General features: G+C 52.3%; 1 protein-coding gene across 1 annotated transcript in view; it reads left to right on the forward strand.

Annotated features, from left to right (window-relative positions):
• Positions 1-24880, forward strand: part of LOC119971775 (doublecortin domain-containing protein 1-like) — a 695221-nt gene that overhangs the window by 324480 nt on the left and 345861 nt on the right. Inside the window, exons 11-13 of the mRNA XM_038807879.1 lie at positions 1710-1808; positions 5655-5821; positions 9431-9553. Coding sequence (XP_038663807.1) covers positions 1710-1808; positions 5655-5821; positions 9431-9553 — 389 coding nt within the window. The remainder of the gene's footprint in view (positions 1-1709; positions 1809-5654; positions 5822-9430; positions 9554-24880) is intronic.

Consider the following 24880-nt stretch of genomic DNA (forward strand, 5'->3'; position numbering starts at 1 on the left):
CCCCACAGAAAGACCCTGCCCACCGATCGGTAGGCCCCGATCGCAGGCCAGGCCACCGTGGAGGCCCCCCATCCCACAGGGTTGGATGCCACCGCCCCCCCCCCCCCCCCCCCCCCACCAGGACGGCCCTGCAGACAGAGCTCCAAGGTCCCACAGTGTGGGACTATACGTAACCCAGGCAGGTTTATCTCGACCGAATTGGCAGGTGCTCGGCCCGTGAAGGCCCGGAGAATCACCAGGCGTCCGCTTTCAACAGCCCCTGACCGGCACGGCGGCGATCCCGCGGGTGCCCGAAAATCGACGCCGGAGAATCAGCGAGCCGGTGCAGGGTCGGAGAATCTCGCCCTTTGTGTCTGGAGCTGCATGCATCCTTTTTTTCCCCAATTATGGGGGAATTTAGTGCAGCCAATCCACCTACCCTGCACATCTTTGGGTTGTGAAGGTGGGACCCACACAGACACGGGCAGAATGTGCAAACTCTCCTTGAACAGTGACCTGGGGCCGGGATCGAACCCAGGTCCTCGGCGCCGTGAGGCAGCAATGCTAACCACTGCACCATCGTGCCACCATAATACATGCATCCTGCCTCCTGTGTCCAATCCTCTGAACTTGTGTCGAACACATCTAATCTTCCAAACAGAGGCATTTTTTAAAAAGTCCAAACTGGGTGTAGCAGAATAAGAGAGCTGGTTCACCTGACAGCATCGCAGCATTGACAGTAATCCAGTTGTACCCTCATCACCAGTTTTGTAGACCACAAATGAGTCTGGACCGAGTAGATTTAAGAAACTTAGTTCATTAACACACAGTAGCATTTGCCAAATAAGCCAGACCCCAACCGGATCTGAACTGTTGGTACCATACCTGGCCGACTTTAAAAATAACTTTATGCTCCTGGCCCCCTCCCCAACTTTAGTGGGGGAGCTTGTATTTGGCGAGACTCAAGGGGGTTGATTGATTGCTCCAACCCTGTAGGTCTCGTGCGGATTATAACACTCACTGCCTTAAATGGAATGAGCAATTGAAACACAATTCTATCTTTGTCATAAAAATGTGTATTACAATAATCCAGACCTAAAAATAAAACAATACATAGCCTGACATATCATGAGCAATGGCTTTGGAGACCTATTAGTGGAGAATAAATGACAATAATCAATGGTTTACATAGGAACAGCTGTAGGCCATTCAGCCCTCTGCACATGATCTGCCATTGCATTAGATCATTGCACTAAACCTGGGCTTCATCTGCTCTCTCAGGCAGACATGAAAGATTTCAAGGCACTATTTTGAAGAAGACTTGGAAAGTTGTCCCCGGTGTCCAATTTTTAGTCCTCACCGATAAACAGATTATCTGGTGATTTTCTCAGTGATGTTTCTGGGAACTTGGATGTGCAAACTGAAGGCTGCGGTCCTCTCCATGGCAATAGTGACTACACTGACGAGAATGTGTTATGGGATGTCCAGGGATTCTAAAAATTGTTCTGAAAATGCAAGTTTTATCTAACTTGTTGAGTATCACTGGCAGATGGCAACATTTGAAACAAAGCTCTGTTGGACAGAGCAATACATGTGCTGGAATAAATAATGGCAAGTGATATAATGTGTTTATTTCAAAATACCGTAAAGCATTTGAGAAAATGCCACACTGTAGCTGAATATTAACATCCCTGCAGGCAATAACCCATTTTGTTTGGTTCATTCATTAGGTGTATCGGAATGGTCAAAGCACTGGCGAAGTTCTCATCTATGTTAACATGAAGGTCATCGAGAAAGAATGTAGCAGTGATAAATTCATGATGGAAAGAGTAAGGTCTTTAATTGCTGGAAATGGAATAGAAGAGGAAAAAAATCTAGTTATAATAATAATGACAATGTTGGTCAAAAAAACAAATTTAGTGCTACTTTAACCCAATCTGCCACCTGGGGTTAGGCACAGTGCTGGTTCACACTCCAGCTGATTTTACCCACCATTGAAGTCAACAGAGAGTGACATTCAGCTGGGTGTAAAACCAAGTATCACCATATCCTTGGCAGGTCTGACAGCGTCTGTGGAGAGAAAAGGAAGCTAACATTTCGAGTCTGGATTACATCACCCAGACTCGAAACATTAGCTCCCTTTTCTTTCCACATATGTTGTCAGTCCTGCTGAGATTGTGCAATATTTTCTGCTTTTGTTTTAGATTCCAGCACCCGCTGTAATTAACTTTTAGTTCCACCATATCCTATTGGTTTAAACCCAACACTTATCCCCTTTACAAAGTTTCTGTTTAGTCCTAGTCTTGGTTAATAGTTGCATACATCTGCATCGGGCAGCATGGTAGTACAAGTGGATAGCACTGTGGCTTCACAGCGCCGGGGTCCCAGGTTCGATTCCCCGCTAGGCCACTGTCTGTGCGGAGTTTGCATGTTCTCCCCGTGTCTGCGTGGGTTTCCTCAGGGTGCTCCGGTTTCCTCCCACAGTCCAAAGACGTGCAGTTTAGGTGGATTGGCCATGATAAATTGCCCTTAGTGACCAAAAATGGTTAGAAGGGGTTATTGGGTTATGGGGATAGAATGGGTTGTAAATGGGTTGGTGCAGACTTGATGGGCCGAATAGCCTCCTTCTGCACTGTATGCTCTATGTAAGAATCAACAAGAGAAGATGGGAACTCAAACTTGCTCACAGTATAAAAGGGAATGTACTTTAGCTGTCTTTGTAACCTCTCTATATTTAGGTTACTGTCCTGTGACATCTACTTGAAAAGCTGCCTTGATAAATAATTCCACAGCATTCACTTACTGTTGTTGTCCTCTTGAGATGCAATTCAAACATTTAAAGCTTTCATTTATTGAACAATGGGAAAATAAGATAGCAGTTTTAAGATCTAAATTATTCAGCTGTGTTCCATGCAACCACTCCACTGTGCTTCCTATATCCACTTTGTATCGGTGTCTTTATGAGAAGGCAAGTTTCCTGGGTGATTCTACACCTGAGCTGCTCAGTTGCCTGTGCATGTAAATTTACACTATGTCCCAGACTCTTCCCTCCTTAAAAGCTCACAATGCACGCTTTTCATTTAATGAAACAACCAAAAGGTGACCTGCTGCTGCTTTTGTTAATTGTGCTATAAAGCTGCCCACTGGGAGGCACCCAAGAGCAATCCAGAATTTCTCAGTTTTATTTTCCTCTTCATCTCTGCAAAGGAGGGAAGGTGAAATCCTATTCACTGCCTCCATTGGTTGTGTTCTGGATTTTGTGGGTAAATTTCAGTTTTTGCAGGACTGCAAAATGTGCAGTAGCAGCTTGGCCGTCCAATACACATCAAAGAAACTGAAACCAGATAGGGTGTATATCGGACAATGAATTTGCATCGCTACTGAAATTGAATTATGCTTTTCATACTTGAACCAAAGCTGTTCAATCTCACTGCTACAGTAGGTTAAACATTGTTAACTTTTTAATATTGGACATGGATTTCAGTCTTGCCCAGACTAAAGGATTGGAGGCCTCTTATGCCTGATGGATGTAAGAACCCTGAGGAGTTTTGTCAACCCTCAACCCAATTCCTTTGAAGCGTGCGCCGCAGTACTAAATGATTCACCTGGACACTGAATTTTCCTAGCTTAGGGGGACGTCAATGCAGGAAAAAGAACATTTCACACTGTTGTCATATGATTCTAAAGTAGGGACCAATGCATATTGTTATGGCATGATTCAGGGAACTTCACTCAACTGTATCTTACATCAAAATGGAAAGTACTCAGTTCTGAAATTATATCGCCAGATAAGCACAGAGAAGGAATCACACAGCAATTAATTAATTTTCCATTATGTCCCTAATTAAATGTTGCTTTATTAAACATGGCAGGGTTTAATATTCAATTTCTGCACGAAATTAGTGTGAAGTTGACAGAGTGAGGATGTGGCCCACTTGTTGGTGTCAGTGTGTGGTCCTGGCCTCATTCACAGGCCACTGGTACATTGCGGGAACCCAGCAGTCATCTCGAATGCAGCTCAACTGTTGTGGGAGGGCAGGGTATGCACCAGCACCTACACTGATCGAAAGGACAGGTCAGATGCAAGAAGATGAATAGGGGAATATCCTCAAGGTGGCAATGGGTTGAATTTATTTTAAGGGGAGCTATAATACTAATCACTTATTGTCACAAGTAGGCTTTGATAAAGTTACTGTGAAAAGCCCCTAGTCGCCTCATTCCAGCACCTGTTCGGTGAGGTCGGTATGGGAATGTGGCGACTAGGGGCTTTTCACAGTAACTTCATTGAAACCTACTCGTGACAATAAGCGATTTTCATTTTCATTTCAATTGAACTCGCGCTGCTGGCCTTGCTCTGCATTACAAGCCAGATGTTCAGCCCACTGTGCTAAACCAGCCCTACTGTGCTAAACCAGCGCATGAACTCTCTTGGCACAACATCCACCAAAAATTATTACCTGGGTCATTAGGTTGTAGAATCATAGACCAGTTACAACAAGGAAATCATTCGACCAATCATGTCCTTGCTAGCTGCAAGAAAAATTCAGTTTGTTCCATTCCCTCACCATCCCAACTAGCCCAGGATTTTGTTTTTGTTTAGGTAATTACCCAAATCTCTTTTGAAAGCCATTATTGAATTTGCCTCCAGCGCACTCTCAGGCAATACATTCCAGATCCTAATCTGAGTAAGACAATTTTTCCTCATGCCACGTTTAGTTCTTTTGCCAATCACCTTAAATTGGTGTCGTCTGGTTCTCGCCAATGGGAGCAGATTCTCCCTATCTATCCTGTCGCTCATGATTCTGAACACTTTATCACATCTCCATTCATCCCTCTCTTCTCCAAGAACAGCACCCCAGCTTCCGTACCTATCCACATAACTGAAGTCCCTCATCCCAAAAACCATTCTCATGAATATTTTCATTACCCTATGCAAGGCCTTCACTTCGTTTCCGATGTGTACTCCAATTGAGGCTGAACTAGTGTTTTCTAATGATCCACCATAATATCCTTGCTTTTGTACTCCCCTCTTTATAAAGCCCAGGAATCTGAATGCCTTATTAATTGATCCATCCAACTTCAACGATTTGTGTACATACAGCTTCAAGTCTCGCTGCTCCTGAATCTCCTTTAGAAACGGCCATTTATATTTGTCGCTGACGATTGCAATCGGGTTTTTATCAACTGTGGAGGAACCCAATTTGCATATTCAAGTCACTGCTCGCCCATTTGTCGAGCTGCCTCATTATTGCTTTGGGTGTTTATGGTGCTTGTCAATTACTGGCCACCCATTATTCAAGCTGTAAACTGGCGACTGGCGGTTGACAGTCGCCCCCAATCTCAACATCCTTTTTCTGATTTTGAAGGAAAAATAATACATAGGCCGCACTGGATGAGTAAAGTGAAGAGCAGGCAACTGATGATTACATTGAACAATCTCCTGCCTGTAACCAAGCACAGGAGCAGGGGTCAGAGCCAATGGTAATACTGTTGCACCACCTGCTGGTAAAAAGCCTGTGTTCTCTTTTGGTTCCTTACGACAAGATAAACAATTCAATCATCTCACACTCCCCGTGCACTCTTTTGAACTTAATTAATATGTGTTAGGATTCCAATTGCACAAGATCTGACACAAATTTTCAAATCATTCTTTCTTTTATACTATCCTATCCTAGTTGCTTCAGATGATTTGCCAACGGCTCCAGTGCTCGTCGGGATATCATGCTTCAGGTCTCAACCTTAGTCCGACTCGGCTGTTTGATGAAAATGGACAAGAAATAAAAAATCCCCTTTTTCTTGAAAACGATCAGAAGGTTTGGGTGTCATACGGCGAAGACTACAGGTACAATGAAAATGCCCTTTTATCTCTGTGATCTCAGGCTGACCTTTCTTGGTTAGCTTCCTGGAAGGGGGAATGCAACCACCCCAGGTAATAACTGTTTTACTGCATCCCTGGGATTTTTCTTTTCTGAGGTTGTGTCTCTAGACATACTGGGGAGGTATGACATCTCTGTCTGTCTCGCTTCATCTATAGAGCTCTGTCATAGTTCCTGATGTCTGCCTGTCAGCAGTGCGAGAAGGAATTTTTCATGTTTGAATAGTTACCTTAATGATGGCAGATGGAAACACTCCAGGGGGCACAGCCCATCATCTTGTCGTTGTCGTGGGCTGCTCTGACCTGTTCCCCAGTATTTGTGTTTTGTCCACTTTTAAGCCGAAATGGACAGTAATTGAAAAGTATCTTAAGTGAATTTTATCAAACCCTCTGACAACGCAGTCCTTGTTGTTTGTGTCGCTCCCCATTACGTCTTAACCTTTTATGCACCGGTGACAATAAATCAAATGACAAATAGATAAGGCTCGTATTCTGTATGTGGTTGCTTTATGAAGCAATGCAATCTATTGTAAGAGAGGGGAAGAAGTTTGACAGTGTGTTGCATGAGTCTTTCAATAAGCTACCAAAATACAAGTCGAAACCGAGTGACTTGGCAAGCCCAAACCAGAGAGATGCTTGAACAAAAATAAAACAAGCAGGAGTTTCTTCATTTATAGTTTTTGTATTTTTTAAAAAATGGCTTTGATTCCTCTGATTTGTATTGAACATTCTGCTAAAAATGCAAGACTCCACTCCTTTATTCAGAAATTCTATATTCAGGAAGTAATTTTAACCGCAAAGAATGAATAATTCAATCTGTTATCGCAGATTTAAGGAAAGCAGCCAGTGCAGTTCATTTCCATTTTCAGCAGGAAGTGAGGGGATGAAGTGGACTAAGTGAGCAATTTTCCCCTTCATCACATGGGTGGCAAACCAGAGGAGCAGATCGAAAATTGGGTGGGTTCTGCAATGGGCAGACAGTATGCCCTACAGGTGTACCATCTTAAAAATGGCCTCTTTGATCATTGTGTCAGTAAATTATTCTGTTTCTGAATTGCCCCTAAAAAAAGTGATTGAAACTGATGGGGCTCATGAACTCAAGGGAATATGTTACAACTAAACACTGGTTTCTGTGAAAAGCATTTGTAAAATCTTTGATTATTTACACAGATTTAAAAAAAGTTATTGTTGACATGCTGCCGTGGCACAGAAGTGATCTGTTAATTGATCGTGATCTATCATATTATTGTAAACAAGGGGGGGGGGAAATTGCCTGATTGCTTTTTCATGAAAGGCCATGAGCCCGACAGTCAATGCAAGCTGCCAGTGTGATGTTTTAGAGCTGCGTTGTGAAAAACCTGTACCACTAGAAGCAAAGCATGGGATGTGGTCAATGTCTCAAAATCGAACTTCCTTCTGCCAGTTGTTTTAAAGAATAATGCTGTTGTGCCACTGCACATGAATTTGCCCTGAGGTTTTATTAATGAAACAAACTTAATATACATACTGAGCAGGATTTTCCTACCGTAGCAACACCCCCCTCCCCCCACAACAACGTGTTTTGTTGTGGCGGAAGCAATCCACCATTAGCCCGTGGCAGGATTGTTCAGTCCTACCGCTATCAATGGAGTTTCCAGTTGTTTGCACCCTCCACTGCCAGGGGACCCGCAGCAGGTGGTTGCCATTGGTGGGATGGAAGATCCCACAGGTGAGAACAGCCAGAAAATATCACCATTATATTTATATGATACATTAATGGTATTTGTCAATCTTTACTTCTAGAATTAAATACACTGGAAGCAGGATATATTTAGCATTTCTCACTTTCAGCCTGTACTGCCATTCAGTGAGATCATGGCTGATCCGTGACCTAACTCCACATACCTGCCTTTGCCCCATATTCCTTAATACCTTAGGTTAACAAAAACGATCTACCTCAGTTTTAAGATTATCTACAATCCAGCATCAACTTTCATTTGCAGAAGAGTGCCAAGCACCTTTGTATGTTGGAGTGCTTTTGAGCTTCACTCCCAAAAGGCCTGGCCCTCATTTTTAGGCTATGGTGGAATTTCACGGTTCTGCCACGGTGGGGGCGAGACCGGAAAATGGAGCGAGCCATTGACTTTGGCGGGTCCGGAAAATCCCGCTGGTGGGTGGGGCCGCTAAAATTCCACCCTATGTTTCCTAGTAACTAGATTCCCCAACCAGTGAAAATTGGGTAAATAAGAGAAAAAATATCACCTTAATATCATGAAAACTTTGATCAAACCACTACAACTGTCGACATTCTAGGGATTACAATCCTAGTTTATCTCTCTTCTGTAATTTAACCCTTGGAGTCCAGGTAGCATTCTAGTCTTCCAAGGCTAATACCTCCTTCCTGAGGTGTCATGCACAGACCTGAACAATACTCCTAGGTGCGGCATAAACAGGGCATTGTACAGCTGCAGCATAGCTTCTGAACCTTCGTACTCCAGTTTTCTAGATGTAGAAGCCAGCCTTCTTTTAAATGTTTTGCTTTTTTTTACCTGTCCGTGACATTTTAATCATCTATTTTTCTGGAGCTCTACCGAGTCTTTGGACCTACACTGCATCTAACTTTTCACTACTTAGAAAGTACTCTGCTCTATATTTTGGATTTTCAGCCAGGAAAGTTATTATCAATACTGAATGAGTGCAAACTGAGAATTTCTTTCTTATCCTAAAAAAATACAGATGCAGGAGCAGATCTACACGTTGGAAGTTGGAATATTTGCTGTTTTATAAAGTTGACACCATTATTGCATATGACACACAATGTATTATTCTGCTGCTAAGGTTGATCGGATTTTTAATCGCCCTGTCCCTTTAAGGGCACAAGAACTAAATAGTGTGAATAGATACCTCTCAAGGTCACTCAGAGAGGCTAATTGCTGTTCGGCATATGCTAAAATCAACTAGACACTAATTGTTTTTTTGTGTGTGACAGAAATCTGCGACACCTGAAGGGTTAAAACTTTTTTAAAAAATGTATGTAGTATTATTTTTGTACAATGTGTACACTTCCAATGAAGGAATGGAGCTGTAATCAACATTAATTTGTCATAAAAAGCATGGCATAATGTCTAATTTTGCAAATTAGATCATGCATTAATTTGAAAGCTTGAATAGTTCATTTTTTGGAATTATGTATATATTTTTATTCCAATTAGCTACCCATGACAACTATATTATATGCAGTACAATTATGATGTAAGGAGTGTAAAGTAGTCAAGGAAGAGACAGACAGCGACCAAAAAAACCTCGGGCTGAGTCCTGTGGTAATATTAGTGTAGAGGCCACTGGAAATTTTATAAGTAATTATTTCAATTACTTTACCATTTCATCAATTTTTTTAATTGTTTTGTTTTTTGAGTCCTTAATTATATAGTTGACTTTAAACATATAAATAATTGGAATCAAGGGCTCTTAAAGATGATGGAGTTGAATCCTCTATAAAATAACATTCATGTGTGCATTGCAGTTAATTGTCTTATTTAGTTTGTTTCAAGAAAACTAAACCTGGCAATTACTTGTTGCTCTCCGTTTGTTTTACAGGAGCATCTGCAAGCCATTTCTCTGCGTGAGGTTCGATCGGATAGTAGGAATTATGGAGCAGGACCAGGAAGTGGTTTATAAAACTTCTCTGGAATATGATGGTCCCTTAACTGGCTTGGAAAAGTATGATGCTTTGATCACAGTTTAATACTATTTTCGACTTTTTTTTACATTTAAGACATGCTTTATTGAGTTATGGGATTGTATTTGCAAAACCATTTAGTGGATATTATTTCACTGCCTGTGAGAGGCTCATTGGGCAGCACGGTAGCACAGTGGTTAGCACTGTTGCTTCACGGCGCCAGGGTCCCAAGTTCGATTCCCACTTGGGTCACTGTCTGTGCGGAGTCTGCACATTCTCCCCGTGTCTGCGTGGGTTTCCTCCGGTGCTCTGGTTTCCTCCCACAAGACGCGAAAGAGGCGCTGTTAGGTAATTTGGACATTCTGAATTCTCCCTCAGTGTACCCGAACAGGCACCGGAATGTGGTGACTACGGGATTTTCACAGTAACTTAATTGCAGTGTTAATGTAAGCCTACTTGTGGCAAGAATAAAGATTATTATTTTAAAAAATAAATTTAGAGTACCCAATTAATTTTTTCCAATTAAGGAGCAATTTAGCGTGTTCAATCCACCTAACCTGCACATCTTTGGGGTTGTGGGGCTGAAACCCACACAAACACTGGGAGAATGTGCAAACTCCACACAGACAGTGACCCAGAGCCGGGATCGAACCTGGGACCTCGGCCCCATGAGGCAGCAGTGCTAACCACTGCACCACCGTGCTGTCCTATAAAGATTATTATTATTATTGTTCTGTTGGTTAGGGAATGACTCAGTGCCTTTTTCAGAAACATTCAATGATCAAGCTATTGCTACTGTACTTCTGTAATTACAGAGTCCACGTAAACCACAGGCGTGCAGTTCTTTCTCAGGAACAAAGGAATAATTGGTGGCATATGAGCTGTTGTATTTGTCAATTAATTATTCTGTTCTGCTGCCATTTTCTATCTTCCTGGTCCAGGTAACACCCTCTCTTATACATACATTCAGCAGCGAAAAGGAACCCCAACAAACATGATTTAAAGGCCTCCCCGAAAACTGTTCAGTGAGCTGATGATTGATTTTTACTAGCTCAGTTTGAGCTGGTAGAAGGGCTAGGTTTTTTGTTCCAACAACCACCTCTGCCCCCGCCCCTCTCCCCACCCACTGCCCAAAAAGCCCATCTGTCATTTGTTCTTTCACAAAATACTAATAAACGCTAACACACTACAGGCCTTCTTCACAGCTCAATCCACTTGAGTGGCACCTTCAGAGATCTGTGGACATGAACCTCAAGATCTCTCTGTTCCTCCACATTCCTCAGAACCCTGTCGTTGACCCTGTAATCCGCATTCAAATTTTTTGGACCAAAATGTACCTCACGGATTTTGGCCAGCCTGTTTGCTCTCATTGGTGTATAGTTACCAATCCTTTGGCTGCAGGTTGAACATAGAACATAGAACAGTACAGCACAGAACAGGCCCTTTTGCCCTCGATGTTGTGCCTAGAATTGTCTGAAACCAACATCAAGCTATCCCACTCCCTGTCATTCTGGTGTGCTCCATGTGCCTATCCAATAACCGCTTGAAAGTTCCTAAAGTGTCCGACTCCACTATCACAGCATCCACACCCTAACCACTCTCTGAGTAAAGATCCTACCTCGGACATCCCTCCTATATCTCCCACCCTGAACCTTATAGTTATGCCCCCTTGTAACAGCTACATCCACCCGAGGAAATAGTCTCTGAACGTCCACTCTATCTATCCCCCTCATCATCTTATAAACCTTTATTAAGTTGCCTCTCATCCTCCTCTGCTCCAAAGAGAAAAACCCTAGCTCCCTCAACCTTTCCTCATAAGACCTATCCTGCAAACCAGGCCGCATCCTGGTAAGTCTCCTTTGCACACTTTCCAATGCTTCCACATCCTTCCTATAGTGAGGTGACCAGAACTGCACACAATATTTCAAATGTGGTCTCACCAGGATCATGTACAGTTGCAGCATAACCCCATGGCTCTTAAACTCAAGCCCCTTGTTAATAAACGCTAACACACTATAGGCCTTCTTCACGGCTCTATCCCCTTGAGTGGCACTTTCAGAGATCTGTGGACATCAACCTCAAGATCTCTCTGTTCCTCCACATTCCTCAGAACCCTGTCGTTGACCCTGTAATCCGAATTCAAATTTTTTGTACCAAAATGAATCACCTCGCACTTATCAGGGTTAAACTCCATCTGCCATTCTTCGGCCCAGCTCTGCATCATATCAATGTCTCTTTGCAGCCTACAACAGCCCTCCACCTCATCCACTACTCCACCAATCTTGGTATCATCAGCAAATTTACTGACCCATTCTTCAGTCCCCTCCTCGAAGTCATTGATAAAAATCACAAATAGAAGAGGACCCAGCATTGATCCCTGTCGTACACCGCTGGTAACTGGTCTCCAGTCTGAAAATTTTCCATCCACAACAACCCTCTTTCTTCTATGTGATAGCCAGTTACTTATTCAATTGGCCAAATTTCCCTCTATCCCACACCTCCTTACTGTCTTCATAAGCCGACCATGGGGAACCTTATCAAACGCCTTACTAAAATCCACGTATGCGACATCAACTGCTCTACCTTCATATGCACACTTAGGGCGCGATTCTCCGCTGCCCACGCTGGTTAGGAGAATAGCGGGAGGGCCTCCCGACATTTTGTGTGCCCTCCCACTATTCTCCCACCCCCACGCCTGACCCACGTCATGAATCACCGCTCGCCGTTTTTTTACGACGAGCGGCGATTCTCCGCGGCCGATGGGCCGAGCGGCCGGGCCTTTACGCCCGTTTTTTCATGGCAGCAAACACCTGCTCGCTGCCGTCATAACAACGGGCGCTGGATGCCCGTTTGGGGCATCCAGAGGCCCGTTTGGGGCTGGAGCACCACCGTTGTGCTCGGGAGGGGACAGGCCCGCGATCATTAAGGCCGCGATGCCGTGATTCCCGGGGTCCCGCTCCTAGCCCTGATGGAGGGGGGGGGGGAGAATCGGGTCCCGGGAATGGGCGTGAAGGCTGCCGTGAAACACGGCCAGTTTCACGGCAGCCTTTACGACTCTCCGCATTTGCGGAGAATGTCGCCCTTAGTTACCTCCTCAAAGAATTCAATCAAATTTGTGAGGCAAGACCTACCCTTCACGAATCTGTGTGGACTGTCCCGGATTAAGCTGCATCTTTCCAAATGGTCATGAATCCTATCCTTCAGGACCTTTTCCATGAACTTACCGACCACCAAAGTAAGACTAACCGGCCTATAATTCCCAGGGTCATTCCTATTCCCTTTCTTGAACAGAGGAATAACATTCACCACTCTCCAGTCCTCTGGCACTATCCCTGTGGACAATGAGGACCAAAAGATCAAAGCCAAAGGCTCTGCAATCTCATCCCTTGCCTCCTAAAGAATCCTTGGATATAGCCCATCTGGCCCAGGGGACTTGTCGACCCTAAGGTTTTTCAAAATTCCTAATACATCCTTCCTCAGAACATCTACCTCCTCCATCCTACCCGCCTGTATCACACTCCCATCCTCAAAAACATGGCCCCTCTCCTTGGTGAACACTGAAGAAAAGTATTCATTCAACGCCTCTCCTATTTCTTCTGACTCCATGCATAAGTTCCCACTACTATCCTTGACCGGCCCTAACCTCACCCTGGTCATTCTTTTATTTCTCACATAAGAGTAAAAGCCTTGGGGTTTTCCTTGATCCGACCCGCCAAGGACTTCTCATGCTCCTAGCTCTCCTAAGCACTTTTTTAAGCTCATTCCTTGCTACCTTGTAACCCTCAAGCGACCGAACTGAACCTCGTTTTCTCATCCTTACATCCGCTTCTTTTTCCGCTTGACAAGACATTCAACCTCTTTTGTGAACCATGGTTCCCTCACATGGCCATTTCTTCCCTGCCTGACAGGGACATACCTATCAAGGACATGCTCCACTTGAACTTCTTCCTTGAACAAGCTCCACTTTTCATTTGTGCCTTTCCCTGACAGTTTCTGTTCCCATCTTATGCTCCCTAATTCTTGCCTAATCGCATCATAATTACCCCTCCCCCAATTATAAACCTTGCCCTGCCGTATGGCCCTATCCCTCTCCAATGCAATAGTGAAAGACACCGAATTGTGGTCACTATCTCCAAAGTGCTCTCCCACAAACAAATCTAACACTTGGCCTGGTTCATTACCCAGTATCAAGTCCAATGTGGCCCCCCCTCTTGTCGGTCTATCCACATATTGTGTCAGGTAACCCTCCTGCACACACTGTACAAAAACTGCCCCATCCGAACTGTTCGACCTATAGAGGTTTCAATCAATATTTGGAAAGTTAAAGTCACCCATGCCAACTATCCTGAGACCTCCACACCTAGCCATAATCTGTTTTGCAATTTCTTCCTCCACATCTCTATTACTATTTGGGGGTCGATAGAAAACTCCTAACAACGTGACCGCTCCTTTCCTATTTCTAACTTCGGTCCATATTACCTCAGTCGGCAGATCTCGTTCAAACTGCCTTTCTGCAGCCGTTAAACAATCCTTGATTAACAATGCTACTCCTCCACCTCTTTTACCACCTTCCCTACTCTTACTGAAACATCTATACCCCGTAACTTCCAACAACCATTCCTGTCCCTGCTCTAACCATGTCTCTGTAATTGCCACAACATCGTAGTCCCAAGTACCAACCCACGCTCCAATTTCACCTACCTTATTCCGGATGCTCCTTGCATTGAAGTAGACATACTTCAACCCACCTTTCTGTCTGCCGGTACATTCCTGCGACCTTGATACCCTCCTCAGTACCTCACTACTCTCAACACTGGCTTCTGGACTACAGCTCGTTTTCCCATCCCCCTGACAAATTAGTTTAACCCCCCCCGAAGAGCTGTAGCAAATTTCTCTCCTAGCATATTGGTGCCCCTCTGGTTCAGGTGCAAACCGTCCTGTCTGTACAGGTTCCACCTTCCCCAGAATGTGCTCCAATTATCCACGTAACTGAAATCCTCCCTCTTATACCATCTCTGCAGCCACGTGTTTATCTGCACTCTCTCCCTGTTCCTCACCTCGCTAGCACGTGGCACCAGCAATAAACCAGAGATGACAACATGATTTGTCCTGGTTCTGAGCTTCCACCATAGCTCCCTAAATTCCTGTTTTAAATCCCTGTCCCTTCCCTTACCTATGTCGTTGGTACCGATGTGTACCATGACTTGTGACTGTTCCCCCTCCCCCTTAAGGATTCTGAAAACACGGTCCGAGACGTCACGGATCCTGGCACCCGGGAGACAACATACCATCCGTATGTCTCTTTCATTGCCACAGAACCATCTATCTGTCCCTCTAACTATTGAGTCCCCAATAGCTATTGCTCTCCTGCTCTCCCTCCTTCCCTTCTGAGCAACAGGTACAGACTCAGTGCTGGAGATCCATTCACCGTGGCTTACCCCTGGTAGATCATTCACCGTTGAGAGGGAGATGGAGCAGAATCAACAAAGAGGGAAAGTTGCTCACAGAAGGAGGAGGAGAAGGGTTCTCAGCAGGAGGTCTTATCCAACAAGGGCACTGAGACTCACTCTGGCCCCTGCTCTGAGGCCCGCTCCTGCCCCACTCCGTCCCCCCCATTCCTCGGTGCACTTTGAGGCCTGCTCCACCACCCCCGCTCTGGCACCCCACTCCGAGCCCCGCTCTTGCCCTCCGCACTGAGGCCCACTCTGGCCCCTTGCTACGGCTCACTCCAGCCCCACTCCGGCTTCCTACTCCCAGGCCTGCTCCAGCACCCCATCCCTGGCTCTGCCACCCTGCTCCAAAGCCCGCTCTGGACCCTGGTTCTGCTCCCTTGCTGCAGTGACCTGCTCCGGATTCTGTATAAGTTCCGTTCTGAGTTCCACTCTTCCCATCACTCTGTTGCCTACGCTCACCCTGATTTGGAGTTTTGTGCTGTTGCCAGCTCATGCAATCAGAGGCTGGCAGCTCTCCGGCACTTTTCAACTTTTACAAATGTGTTTGTCCTGCCGCAGACCCCCTGAAATGTCCCAGTGGAGTTCCTGGGTTCCACGGACACTGGCTTGGGAATCTCTGTATTACAATTTGCCATATAATAATGATTTCCAAAAGGCAATCGATAAGGTGCCATGGAAAAGGTCAACATGCAAGATAAGGGTTCATGGAGTTGAGGATAATATATTGGTGTCAAAAGAGGATTAGTTAATGGACAGAAAGCAAAGAGTACGGATAAATAGGGTATTTTCAAGTTGGCAGGCTATGGCTAGTGGAGCGTCACAAAAACTAGTGCCGATGCTTCAGCTATTTACAATCTATAATAAAGACTTGGCCGAAGAGACGAAGGGCATGATCTACCGGCCAGGCTGTGCCTGAAAAGCAGCGTGCTGTGGCCAGTAAATGACCGGATACCTCGCTGCCGGGATCTACCCGGCTCATTATGACTCGCGAAATCTAACGCAATCGTGTGAGATGTCGCGAAGTGAAGCCCGCCCATTGTGGGCGGGATCACATTTTGGCAAATCTGCATATTAGAGTGAGACATCTAGGGTGGGATTCTCCGACCCCCCGCCTAGTCGGAGAATCCCCGGGGGGCGCGCGAATCCCGCCTCGCTGTTCCGACGTCGGCTGCCGTATTCTCCGGCCCGCGAAAAAGCCTGCCGTGGGGAATTGCGCCGTGCGCCTGGCAGAATGGAGAGATTCGGTGTGACGTGATGGTACCTGGGCCTGCTGCAAAGCAGTCACGCAGGGGTATATCAAAGTAGGTTTTAAAGGGCATCAACCAGTCATGCTGGCTGACGCCGGCAAGCGAGGAAGTAGGGGTCGGCGTGGGGGGGCGGGGGGGGGGGGGCGTGGGGGGCGTTACAGAAGAGATGGCATGGCTGTGGCTGGGAGGGGTTGCAGGTGTCGGTTGCAGATGCCCCCCAGGGCCGGGGGTGCGTGGCAGTGTCGGGGTTGGTGCCGGGGGGAGGGAGGGGTGGTGGGTGGGTGGGGAGGGAACCGGGGGTACCGGGGAGGGGAGTGCCGGGGAGGGGAGCGCCGGGGATGGGTTTGGGGGTGCCGGGGAGAGGATCGGGGGTGCCGGGGAGGGGATCGGGGAGTGCCGGGGAGGGGAGTGCCGGGGAGGGGATCGGGGAGTGCCGGGGAGTGGATCGGGGAGGGGATCGGGGAGTGACGGGGAGGAGATCGGGGGTGCTGGGGAGGGGAGTGCTGGGGAGGGGAACGGGGAGTGCCGGGGAGGAGATCGGGGACGGGAGTGCCGGGGAGGGGATCGGGGAGTGCCGGGGAGGGGATCGGGGAGTGCCGGGGAGGGGAGTGCTGGGGAGGGGTTCAGGGAGTGCCGGGGAGGGGATCGGGGAGTGCCAGGGCGGGGAGTGCCGAGGAGGGGATCGGGGAGTGCGGGGGAGTGGATCAGGGAGGGGATTGGGGAGTGCCGGGGAGTGGATCGGGGAGGGGATCGGGGAGTGCCAGGGAGGGGAGTGCCGGGGAGGAGATCGGGGGTGCTGGGGAGGGGAGTGCTGGGGAGGGGAACGGGGAGTGCTGGGGTTGGGATCGGGGAGTGCCGGGGAGGGGATCGGGGAAGGGAGGGCCGGGGAGGGGTTCAGGGAGTGCCGGGGAGGGGATCGGGGAGTGCCAGGGTGGGGAGTGCCGAGGAGGGGATCGGGGAGTGCTGGGGAGGGGAGTGCCGGGGAGGGGATCGGGGAGTGCCTTGGAGGGGAGTGCCGGGGAGGGGATCGGGGAGTGCCGGGGAGGGGAGTGCCGGGGAGGGGATCTTGGAGTGCCAGGGAGGGGATCGGGGAGTGCCGGGGAGGGGAGTGCCGGGGAGGGGAGTGCCGGGGAGGGGTTCAGGGAGTGCCGGGGAGGGAATCAGGGAGTGCCAAGGAGGGGAGTGCCGGGGAGGGGACTGCCGGGGAGGGGATTGCCGGGGAGGGGAGTGCCGAGGAGGGGATCATGGATGCCGGGGAGGGAAGTGCCGGGGAGGGGAGTGCCGGGGATGGGTTTGGGGGAACCGGGGAGGGGAGTGCCGGGGAGGGGATTGCCGGGGAGGGGATTGCCGGGTAGGGGAGTGCCGAGGAGGGGATCGGGGATGCCGTGGAGGGAAGTGCCGGGGAGGGGATTGGGGTGTGCCGGGGAGGGGATTGCCGTGGAGGGGATCGGGGAGTGCCGGGGAGGGGAGTGCCGGGGAGGTGATCGGGGTGTGCCGGGGAGAGGAGTGCCGGGGAGGGGATCGGGGAGTGCCGGGGAGGGGAGTGCCGAGGAGGGGATCGGTGGTGCTGGGGAGGGGAGTGCCAGGGAGGGGAGTGCCGGGGATGGGATCGGGGAGTGCCGGGGAGGGGAGTGCCGGGGATGGGATCAGGGAGTGCCGGGGAGGGGAGTGCCGGGGATGGGATCGGGGAGTGCCGGGGAGGGGAGTGCCGGGGATGGGATCGGGGAGTGCCGGGGAGGGGAGTGCCGGGGATGGGATCGGGGAGGGCCGGGGAGGGGAGTGCCGGGGATGGGATCGGGGAGTGCCGGGGAGGGGAGTGCCGGGGATGGGATCGGGGAGTGCCGGGGAGGGGAGTGCCGGGGAGTGCCGGGGATGTGTTTGGGGGAACCGGGGAGGGGAGTGCCGGGGAGGGGAGTGCCGGGGATGGGTTTGGGGGTACCGGGGAGGGGTGTGCCGGGGAGGGGAGTGACGGGGATGGGTTTGGGGTGCCGGGGAGGGGAGTGCTGGAGAGGGGATCGGGGTGCTGGGAGGGGAGTGCCAGGGAAAAGATTGCCGGGGTTGGCAGGGGGCTTTGCCTGGCTAGGTGGCAGCTGGCAACAGTGGAGGGTGGTATGTACAATGATGGTATGTTGCCTACCCCCACCCCTGCAGACCGTTATGTTTGGCCATCACCCAGCGATGTTGGCCGCTGTAGCGGGAGCCGCCCTTCCACATGTTGCCCGATGGGAGCTGGACTAGTAGCATACCAGGGAGGCGGAGGAGGCTGCCGCAGAGGAGCGTGCCGCTGAGGGGCAGGTGGCAGCCGCCCAAGCTGGAGGGCCGCCCACCCGACAGGACGATGAGGAGGAGGAGGAGGAGGTGGTGGTTGTGCCACGGCAACGGAGGTGCCCGATGAGGCCCCATTTCTACCGGCGCCGCTTGTCGTATCAGGACCTCACGGAACAGGCATGCAGAGGAGACTCAGGATGTGCCGAGGAACCGTCGCCCATATCTGCCACCCGATCGCACACCTTGCACCGTGTGGGACTGGGGGAGGACACCCTCTCCCTGTGGACGTCAAGGTGACGGTCGCCCTGAACTTTTATGCCGTGGGGTCGTTCCAGTCACCAATTGGGGACCTGTCCAGCATTTCCCAGGCGTCGGTGCACCGGTGCAACCGTGGGGGGGGCAATGTCCGGGACATACGGGCGGGACAGGGATTGGAGGCTGCCCACCGATACCAGCTGGGTCAGCGGGCACGAGAGGAGTTGATAGCCGCATGGTTCACAGACTAGTAGGGGGAGCGGGGTGTGATTCGCTGAGCATGGGCATGGACAGCACAGTACAGCACCACCCCACCTCCCACACCCTGCCCAACACCCACCACCAACACCCCGCCCATCACCCACACCCTGCCCACCACCCACACCCCGCCCATCACCCACCACCCACACCCCGCCCATCACCCACACCCCGCCCACCACCCACACCCCGCCCATCACCCACCACCCACACCCCGCCCTTCACCCACCACCCACACCCCGCCCACCACCCACCACCCACACCTTGCCCACGACCCCACCATCCACACCCCGCCCATCACCCACCACCCACACCCCGCCCATCACCCACCACCCACACCCCGCCCACCACCCCACCACCCACACCCTGCCCAGCACCCACCACCCACACCCCGCCCATCACCCACCACCCACACCCCGCCCATCACCCACCACCCACACCCCGCCCACCACCCCACCACCCACACCCTGCCCAGCATCCACCACCCACACCCCGCCAAATCACCCACCACCCACACCCTGCCCAGCACCCACCACCCACACCCCGGCCATCACCCACCGCCCGCACCCCGCCCATCACCCACCACCCACACCCCGCCCATCACCCACCACACACACCCCGTCCACCACCCACCACCCACACCCTGCCCATCACCCACCACCCACACCCCGCCCACCACCCACACCCCGCCCACCACCCACCACCCACACCCTGCCCATCACCCACCACCCACACCCCGCCCAACACCCACACCCCGTCCACCACCCCACCACCCACACCCTGCCCATCACCCGCCACCCACACCCCACCCACCACCCACACCCCGCCCATCACCCCACCACCCACACCCTGCCCAGCACCCACCACCCACACCCCGCCCATCACCCACCACCCACACCCCGCCCATCACCCACCACCCACACCCCGCCCATCACCCACCACCCACACCCCGCCGATCACCCACCACCCACACCCCGCCCATCACCCACCACCCACACCCCGCCCACCACCCACACCCCGCCCACCACCCTTACCCCGCCCACCACCCACCACCCACACCCCGCCCACCACCCACACCCCGCCCACCACCCCACCACCCACACCCTGCCCATCACCCACCACCCACACCCCGCCCACCACCCACACCCTGCCCACCACCCCACCACCCACACCCTGCCCATCACCCACCACCCACACCCCGCCCACCACCCACACCCCGCCCACCACCGCACCACCCACACCCCGCCCATCACCCATCACCCAGAACCCGCCCATCACCCACCACCCACACACCGCCCACCACCCACACCTCGCCCATCACCCACCACCCACACCCTGCCAATCACCCAACACCCACACCCTGCCCAGCACCCACCACCCACACCCCGCCCATCACCCCACCACCACCACCCCACTACCCACACCCCGTCCACCACCCACACCCTGCCCACCACCCACCCCCTGCCCACCACCCCATCAACCCCACCCCACCCATCACCCACACCCCACCCACCACCACATCACCCGCATGCACACCACCCCAATATTGCACATCCACCTGCGTCACAATGGGCAGGCCTCACACGGTCGCCAGTGGAAGCGGGTCTATTGCATGCCATGGAGGATGATGACAGTTCGCTCTGTGATGAGCGCCGGGCTCTACATCGTTAGACAATGTCTGACTCATGGCCATAGTAACACCCTCCACCTGGACCGTCCCGGCATGCGGCCTTGACATTGCAGTGCACGGACCCGTCATCTGCCCGGGGGGATGGCGAGGGTTACCCGGGAGGGGGGCACACTCATCTGAGCTCGATGTCCTATCACCTCTCACACACACTGGCTCCACCCCTGCACGCATCGGACAGAGCACAGGGGCAACTTCTGTTGGTGTGAAAGTGATTTTTAATTACAAACAATTCAAAAATGTGCCCTAGCCCCTATGACTAATCCGTGCCCTGCACCCATGCCAACTTATTCAGTGTCTAATTTTCGGGCCTTACATCTAGGTGGTTCCCCAGACAGTGCAGCAGAACTGGGGGTGGACTCCTGTGATCCCTGCCCTGTGACTAGGGTCCCCTTTGGCGCCGTTTCCTGGGGAGCCCAGCCTGAATGGGCCACGCTGCGCCTCAGGCGAGCGGGATGGCCTGTTGCCAGCCTGTTCTGCCCGTTGCCCACCAGATGTACCTGGGAGGGAAGGGGGGGGGGAAGTCCGAGGTGTCAAGGTGTTCCGGGACCTCCCCTCCAGGGGGACCCGGAACAGGCCCCAGCACCTCCTCCTCCCTAGGGGTGCCCGATGGCCCCCGGGGCTCTCCATGGGTTGGGGGTGCGAACGGATGCAGCACCTGAGGCACCCACGGCACCTGGTGCTGCCAGTCCTGGAGGCCCGCTCTGGTATCAACAAGTTTGCAGCCATGGAACTCAGGGAGTTGGCCATCCCTATCTGGGTCTGGGCGATGCTGGCCAGCGCCTGTGCAATGGTGCCAATGCTCTCAGCGATGGCCTGCTGAGACTGGGCAATGGCGTTGAGTGCAGTTGCGATCTGCATCTGGCTCTGGCTCATGGCTTCCTGTGAGAGGGCAGCCATGTCCTGGGCCATGGATGCCGCCTGTACGGAAAGCCCCAAGCCTTGCATACTGCTACCCATGTCCAACACCATCGCCCCCATTGCCTCCACTGTGGATGCCACCCGTGCGGTTTCGGCTTGGGTGGCACGCGTGATCAGCATCACTCCCTGCTCCTGCACGCGGGTGGATTCCTCCACCTGCGTCTACAGGTGCTGCAAGCCTAGCGTCACCCCCTTCACTTGTCCTTGAGTCCATTACTGCATCAGGCCTATGGGTGGGTGTAGCAACTCCAGGAACTCAGGTCCCGCCTGGGCGGTGTCCTGGGTGGGTGCGGCAGCTGGTTGCTGGGGCTGGTCTGCCCTCCGACCGTCCGGCCCCTCGTCTGCTCCTACCTCCACCTGCTCTACCGGGACAGGTGAGTGTACCAGAAGCGCACCAGTGAGTGTACCAGAAGCCTCATCGCTAAAGTGACCAACCGAGGTGAGTGTCTCTGTGATGGTGGAGGGTGTAGGAGGTAGCAGTGGTGTAATGTCGAGGTCTTCATCGGACCCAAAGTCCGGGGTCCCCTGGGGTGGTGTTTCCTGTCCGCCCGTCCCCTGTCTTTGGGTGTCCTGGGTGGGTGTGTCCTGTGAGTTGGTGCCCTGGGTGGGTGTGTCCTGTGTGTCAGTGTCCTGGGTGAGTGTGTCCTGTGTGTGGGTGCCCTGGGTGGGTGTGTCCTGTGTGTCAGTGTCCTGGGTGGGTGTGTCCTGTATGTTGGTGCCCTGGGTGGGTGTGTCCTGTGTGTTGGTGTCCTGGGTGGGTGTGTCCTGTGTGTCAGTGCCCTGGGTGGGTGTGTCCTGTGTGTCAGTGTCCTGGGTGGGTGTGTCCTGTGTGTTGGTGTCCTGGGTGGGTGTGTCCTGTGTGTTGGTGTCCTGGGTGGGTGTGTCCTGTGTGTCAGTGCCCTGGGTGGGTGTGTCCTGTGTGTCAGTGTCCTGGGTGGGTGTGTCCTGTGTGTCAGTGTCCTGGGTGGGTGTGTCCTGTGTGTGGGTGTCCTGGGTGGGTGTGTCCTGTGTGTCAGTGCCCTGGGTGGGTGTGTCCTGTGTGTCAGTGTCCTGGGTGGGTGTGTCCTGTGTGTCAGTGTCCTGGGTGGGTGTGTCCTGTGTGTCAGTGTCCTGGGTGGGTGTGTCCTGTGTGTGGGTGCCCTGGGTGGGTATGTCCTGTATGTTGGTGCCCTGGGTGGGTGTGTCCTGTGTCTGGGTGCCCTGGGTGGGTATGTCCTGTATGTTGGTGCCCTGGGTGGGTGTGTCCTGTGAGTTGGTGCCCTGGGTGGGTGTGTCCTGTGTGTTGGTGCCCTGGGTGGGTGTGTCCTGTGTGTGGGTGTCCTGGGTGGGTGTGTCCTGTATGTTGATGCCCTGGGTGGGTGTGTCCTGTGTGTCAGTGTCCTGGGTGGGTGTGTCCTGTGTGTCAGTGTCCTGGGTGGGTGTGTCCTGTGTGTCAGTGTCCTGGGTGGGTGTGTCCTGTGTGTCAGTGTCCTGGGTGGGTGTGTCCTGTGTGTCAGTGTCCTGGGTGGGTGTGTCCTGTGTGTCAGTGTCCTGGGTGGGTGTGTCCTGTGTGTCAGTGTCCTGGGTGGGTGTGTCCTGTGTGTCAGTGCCCTGGGTGGTTGTGTCCTGTGTGTCAGTGCCCTGGGTGGGTGTGTCCTGTGTGTGGGTGTCCTGGGTGGGTGTGTCCTGTGTGTCAGTGTCCTGGGTGGGTGTGTCCTGTGTGTCAGTGTCCTGGGTGGGTGTGTCCTGTGTGTCAGTGTCCTGGGTGGGTGTGTCCTGTGTGTGGGTGTCCTGGGTGGGTGTGTCCTGTGTGTGGGTGCCCTGGGTGGGTATGTCCTGTATGTTGGTGCCCTGGGTGGGTGTGTCCTGTGTGTTGGTGCCCTGGGTGGGTGTGTCCTGTATGTTGATGCCCTGGGTGGGTGTGTCCTGTATGTTGATGCCCTGGGTGGGTGTGTCCTGTGTGTGGGTGTCCTGGGTGGGTGTGTCCTGTGTGTCAGTGTCCTGGGTGGGTGTGTCCTGTGTGTCAGTGTCCTGGGTGGGTGTGTCCTGTGTGTCAGTGTCCTGGGTGGGTGTGTCCTGTGTGTCAGTGTCCTGGGTGGGTGTGTCCTGTGTGTCAGTGTCCTGGGTGGGTGTGTCCTGTGTGTCAGTGCCCTGGGTGGGTGTGTCATGTGTGTCAGTGCCCTGGGTGGGTTGTCCTGTGTGTCAGTGTCCTGGGTGGGTGTGTCCTGTGTGTCAGTGCCCTGGGTGGGTTGTCCTGTGTGTCAGTGTCCTGGGTGGGTGTGTCCTGTGTGTCAGTGTCCTGGGTGGGTGTGTCATGTGTGTCAGTGTCCTGGGTGGGTGTGTCATGTGTGTCAGTGCCCTGGGTGGGTGTGTCCTGTGTGTCGGTGTCCTGGGTGGGTGTGTCCTGTGTCCCAGTGTCGTGTGTCGACTGGGACGAGGGCCTGTTTGTTTGGCTGCCCTCCCCGTCGCTGGATGTGGCCCACCGGCGTTGCCGCACTAGTTTGGGGCGGTGTACGCCTGATGGTCTGGGTCGGTGCCTGGTGTGTGGTGGCCTTGGCACGTCCTGGGGGTAGTCGGCATCCGCCGGGATGGGTGGATCGACGTTTGGTCCGACAATACACAATACAACATGCATGGTTAGATACGCAGACGGAAATGGGGGATCGGGGAGGGGGGATGGGGGAAGGGGAGAGGGGGGTGGGGGGAACAGGGAGGGGGAAAGGAGGTATAGGGGGGAGGGGGGAGATGGGGGGAAGGGATGGGGAAGGGGAAAGGGGGTATAGGGAGGAGGGGGGAGATGGGGGAAAGGAGGAATGGGGGAGGAGGGATGGGGAGAGGGGATTGGGGGAGGGGGGATCAGGGGAGGGGGCAGGCAGTGGGAGGTCTCACTTGGTGCTGCGCTCCCGATCTCTGGATCTGCAACCTACCGGTCCTTGGGTCCGCCTGCAAGGTCCTGAGCATGAACTGTGAGGGGGCGCAATTCAGGTGGACCCCCCTCCGGTCCTGTCACGCTCCTGGTTGTTATGGGCGCCTTTCTCCTGGGGATGGGGGGGGGGGGGGGGGGGATAGAGATAAAGGTCAACAGTGTTAGGCAGACATTGCCGACCAGCGGTTGAATGTATGTTGGCATAGATTCACAGCCCATCCTGCCAATGAAGCCTGCATGGGTGGGTGCAGCCATGTCGGTTTCAGCTATGGCTGTGCCGCCCATCCTGGAGGGGGCGGGCGGGGAGCGAATGGAGGGGGGTGGGGGTTACTCACCCTGGCTTCCTTGATTAGGTCATTGACCTTCTTGTGGCA

This window comes from Scyliorhinus canicula, chromosome 9 (assembly GCF_902713615.1).
Source record: "Scyliorhinus canicula chromosome 9, sScyCan1.1, whole genome shotgun sequence".
Lineage (NCBI taxonomy): Eukaryota > Metazoa > Chordata > Chondrichthyes > Carcharhiniformes > Scyliorhinidae > Scyliorhinus > Scyliorhinus canicula.